This window comes from Notothenia coriiceps, unplaced genomic scaffold, assembly GCF_000735185.1.
Source record: "Notothenia coriiceps isolate Sejong01 unplaced genomic scaffold, NC01 NC01_scaffold00007406, whole genome shotgun sequence".
NCBI classification, from domain to species: Eukaryota; Metazoa; Chordata; class Actinopteri; order Perciformes; family Nototheniidae; genus Notothenia; species Notothenia coriiceps.
Genome location: NW_011340107.1, coordinates 7105 through 12259, shown reverse-complemented (window position 1 = coordinate 12259; position 5155 = coordinate 7105). Strand labels below are relative to the sequence as shown.

Here is a 5155-nt window from a genome sequence, read left to right as displayed (position 1 = left end):
ACAGCACGGTCACATGACTTCACCACCGCTAAGCTAAAGGAGGCTAATGTTGGGCTATAAAGGAACTACAGCACGGTCACATGACTTCACAACCGCTAAGCTAAAGGTGGCTAATGTTGGGCTATAAAGGAACTACAGCACGGTCACATGACTTCACGTCACCACCGCTAGGCTAAAGGTGGCTAATGTTGGGCTATAAAGGAACTACAGCACGGTCACATGACTTCACGTCAACACCGCTAAGCTAAAGGAGGCTAATGTTGGCTATGAAAGAACTACAGCACGGTCACATGACTTCACTCACCACCGCTAAGCTAAAGGAGGCTAATGTTGGGCTATAAAGGAACTACAGCACGGTCACATGACTTCACGTCACCACCGCTAAGCTAAAGGAGGCTAATGTTGGGCTATAAAGGAACTACAGCACGGTCACATGACTTCACGTCACCACCGCTAAGCTAAAGGAGGCTAATGTTGGGCTATAAAGGAACTACAGCACGGTCACATGACTTCACGTCACCACCGCTAAGCTAAAGGTGGCTAATGTTGGGCTATAAAGGAACTACAGCACGGTCACATGACTTCACGTCACCACCGCTAAGCTAAAGGTGGCTAATGTTGGGCTATAAAGGAACTACAGCACGGTCACATTACTTCACGTCACCACCGCTAAGCTAAAGGTGGCTAATATTGGGCTATAAAGAACTACAGCACGGTCACATTACTTCACGTCACCACCGCTAAGCTAAAGGTGGCTAATATTGGGCTATAAAGGAACTACAGTACGGTCACATGACTTCACGTCACCACCGCTAAGCTAAAGGAGGCTAATGTTGGGCTATAAAGGAACTACAGCACGGTCACATGACTTCACTTCACCACTGCTAAGCTAAGGGAGGCTAATGTTGGGCTATAAAGGAACTACAGCACGGTCACATGACTTCACGTCACCACCGCTAAGCTAAAGGTGGCTAATGTTGGGCTATAAAGGAACTACAGCACGGTCACATGACTTCACGTCACCACCGCTAAGCTAAAGGAAGCTAATGGTGGGCTATAAAGGAACTAAAGCACGGTCACATAACTTCACGTCACCACCGCTAAGCTAAAGGAAGCTAATGGTGGGCTATAAAGGAACTACAGCACGGTCACATGACTTCACGTCACCACCGCTAAGCTAAAGGAGGCTAATGTTGGGCTATAAAGGAACTATAGCACGGTTACATGAATTCAAGTAAAAAATATTCAGTAGTTCAGTCAATAATATTAAGTCACAGAGGGGAGGAGATTTAATAAAACAACATATTGATGAATCAGCGTGCGGCCATAAGATTGATTTTTTGTATTCGTTTATGTTCCTCCAGGATGCCGCTCAGTCCCTTAAGGCCTCGATGAAGAACGGTGGCAATGTAAGTCCTTTATAAATTGCCAATTTAATGATTTTTTTTTTTAACCCCTTTTTGATATTGCTATCAACTTATATACGTGTGCCATCATTAGGTCAGGTTTTTAAATACAAAGCCCTTCATTTTGGGCTTTTCCAGGCAGAAAATAATACATTTCTAGCAATTAATTTGATAAAAGTTCATTAGCAAATGGAGGATTTAGTTCGATTAAAGGCCGTACTAAGTGTTATCATCTGTCTTCTGAATATTTAACTGCATATTTTAACTTTTTACGACACCTCACAATCTGCAAATCATCCACATTTGGCTTTACGCTCGTTTATTCATCCACATTTGAGAGAGGTGTGCAAACATCCACTTGTATACCTCACTGTATTTCTGCTGGATAAACATAATGGAACAATGCATTCTGTATTTGTCATATAATAACTCTTAAAGGTCTTCTATCACGTACAATATGCCCCAAAATCAAAAGCCATTCTTCGTTAAACAACCTGTTCAAATCAAATCCTTGAAGAATTGTGAAAATGTGACATTCGTTCATTTTTTTTTTTACGCCAGTGCATATTTGAAGTAAAATTTGTTGCTGATGGCAGGTGACGGTGTGTTTTTAAAAAAGAATGTGGACGCCGTTTCATGGCCATGTCTTTCAATTTACCCCGGAGCTGTTAAATGTCCTGCCGATGTAAAGCTTTACATATCAACACATCGAGCAGCAATAGCCAGACGAACATTAGCACATGAATGAACGAGAGCACAAAGGCTTCACAAAGGAGGAAGGCTGCGTAGCTATGGCGGCGATTTTATATTTTATTTTATTGCTTCAATCAGTTTTCCTTAAAGGCAAAGAGTTTCAGTGCAGAGAAAAATAGTTGGGTACATTTTTTATAATCAAGTGGTTTTATGATGTTGAAAAACTCGTAAAATATCATTTTATACGTTGACTTTAAGAGCATTAAGGTTTGTTTGAACTTTTAATGCGATATTTGTTTTTTGTTGCCAAAGATTTAATGTTTAGAGTTTCAATGATTAGTTAAGAAATCAATAAGACACTCAAACAACGCATTTAAATAACAATAATCACTTTTTAAGAACAAATGCAAACATTTTCTAAATTTCAGTTTTCAGGATTTACTGTTTTTATTTTTATTTAAAGTTAATAAACTATATTTAGTATTTGTTCTATTAGGTCAGGGTTGTCAAACTCAATTTCTTCGTGGGCCACATCAGCATTATGGTTGCACTCAAAGGGCCGGTTGTAACTTTAAGACTATATAAAAATACATATATAAATATTTAATATATATAAAATAATGTATTATATTACATTATTGCCTCTGCATTGGATTATTATCGGATAGGGGGATAACTTCATAATTAACTACGTCTGAAAGCAGAAGTCTAGGGCAAATAATTGCAAGTCTCTTCAGTGAGAATGTCACAAAATGATTTAAAAAAAATCTAATTCTGAGAAAAAATAAATATTTTGAAGAAAATAAGTCAAATTCTGAGAAAAAAACTTGTTCTGAGAAAAAAGTCAAATTCTGAGAAAAGTCAAATTTGAGATGCATTGTGGGACATGTAGTTTATGGGCAACGTGCTTCTGTAAATCGGCATGTAACCGTATATTATATTCTTTGCAAGCTCTTGAGGGGCCGCATTAAAGGAAGACGCGGGCCGGATTTGGCCCCCGGGCCTTGAGTTTGACACCCCTGTATTAGGTGGACAAACGGAGACATTTTAAAGTTACAATCTTCGATTTTAAGATATTTTAATGCACTTTTTACACAATTTTCTTCCATTCTTCTGACTGTTTTTTCTATAGGAAATCAGTTGGTTTTCTGAATCTCAAAACACGCATTTAAATATAAAAATACTCAACTTTTTAAGACAAAATGCAAAAAAAATCCTCCTTTAGAGCTGCTCAGTTTTCAGGATATACTTCTTTAAAATGAATAAAGGACTTGTTCTGTTAGGTGGACAAAACAATACTTTTTTTATGTCATAATCTTGAGTTTTAAGACATTTTAATGCATGTTTTACACACATTCCTGCCATTCTTCTGACTGTTTTTTTTATGAGAGATTAGTTTGTTTTCTGACACTCAAACAACGCATTTAAATATACAAATAGTCAGTTTTTAAAGCAAAAATGTGAAAAATCCTAAATTTCAGGTGCTCAATTTTCAGGATTTACTGCTTTTAATTTTACGTAAAGTTAACAAACTGACTATATTTGGGATTTGTTCTGTTAAATGGACAAACCGGGACATTTTAAAGTCATACTCTTAGATTTTAAGAAATTTTAATGCACGTTTTACACAATTTTCTGCCGTTCTGACTGTTTTTTATAGGAAATGAGTTTGTTTTCTGACTCTCAAACAACCCATTTAAATATAAAAATAGTCAGAAGACAAAATGCAAAAAAATCCTAAGTTTCCGCTTCTCGGTCTTTAAAGTTAATAAACTTATTATATTTGGGGTTAAATGGACAAAACAAGAGTTTTTTTAATGTCATAATCTTGAGTTTCTAGATTGCCATTTATTTCTCACTGTGTTCTTTAGGGAGTCAGTTTGTTTTCTGACTCTCAAAAAACGCATTTAAATATAAAAATACTCACTTTTAAGACAAAATGCAAACAAATCCTAAATTTCAGCTTTGAGGCTTTTTTGCTTTTATTTTTACACTTAAAGTTAATAAACAATTATATTTTGGATTTGTTCGGTTAAATGGACAACACAAGTCATTTTAATGCACTTTATACATATATTTTTACAATGCATTTAAATATAAAAATACTCACTTTTAAGCAAACGTGCAAAAAGAAATCCATGGACATTTTTATGGCATCATTTCGAGTCATTAATTGCATGTTTTCCATATATATTTTCTGCCGTTTTTTTCCACTGTTTTCTAAAGGAAATGAGTTTGTTTTCTGATGTGTATGTTTTTGTTTCCCTCCCCAGTCTGCAGGGCCGAGCGGCAGCACAGACGGCCGCGGGGTCAAGAGGAAAGCTAACGACAGCGACAGCGAGCCGGAGCCGGAAGACGACGTCAGGTAAACACATCTTAAATTAACGCAGTAATGTCATGTCGTATTTCTGTGTTGGACCCTGAAGGCAGCATCTCTCTGGTTCCCTCGACTAAAAGCCAATGGGATTTCTACATGTGATTTTGATTTATTGCATGAAATAATATCTGTGGCAAACAAACTTTTAGGATACTTACACGTTTGGGATAATCTCCACATATTACTTTCTGATTATTCGGGACTAAATCCTAATGATCCTCACAATTGAAAAGGTAAAACTAGGGAAGTGCTTGGTATTTTTTTTTGCTGTTAATTTGCTACAATTTAGTAAATAAGTTAATTGTCTGATCTATCCAGGCCCTCCACTACGCATTTCAATATAAAAGTGGGTTTTTCGACAACGTAGCGAGGATATGGGAAATATAACCGTTGAATATGTGCCTAAAAAAAGTCCTGCTTCTCGCACTTACACACACACACACACACACACACACACACACACACACACACCTCTCTCTCTGCTGAACAGCTCCCACTTGCCTCCGCACGTGATTAATCTGTGCAGAGAAGAATATTCGATGCGCTGTGTGTATAGAGGGCTATTCCGGTAAATTCCTCTGACGCGTCTCCTCAAGCTGCTAAATCCGTCTGTGGGGGTTGTACCTTACTTGTTCGACTGGGGGTGTGTTGGTCTCGAGGAGGTGCCTTTATACCTGTG

General features: G+C 37.5%; 1 protein-coding gene across 1 annotated transcript in view; it reads left to right on the top strand.

Annotated features, from left to right (window-relative positions):
• The first annotated feature begins 1362 nt into the window (after positions 1-1362).
• Positions 1363-5155, top strand: part of LOC104944062 (5'-3' exoribonuclease 2-like) — a 4966-nt gene continuing 1173 nt past the window's right edge. Inside the window, exons 1-2 of the mRNA XM_010769538.1 lie at positions 1363-1409; positions 4373-4464. Of these exons, the coding sequence (XP_010767840.1) occupies positions 1392-1409; positions 4373-4464 (110 nt within the window). The 5' untranslated portion in view covers positions 1363-1391. The remainder of the gene's footprint in view (positions 1410-4372; positions 4465-5155) is intronic.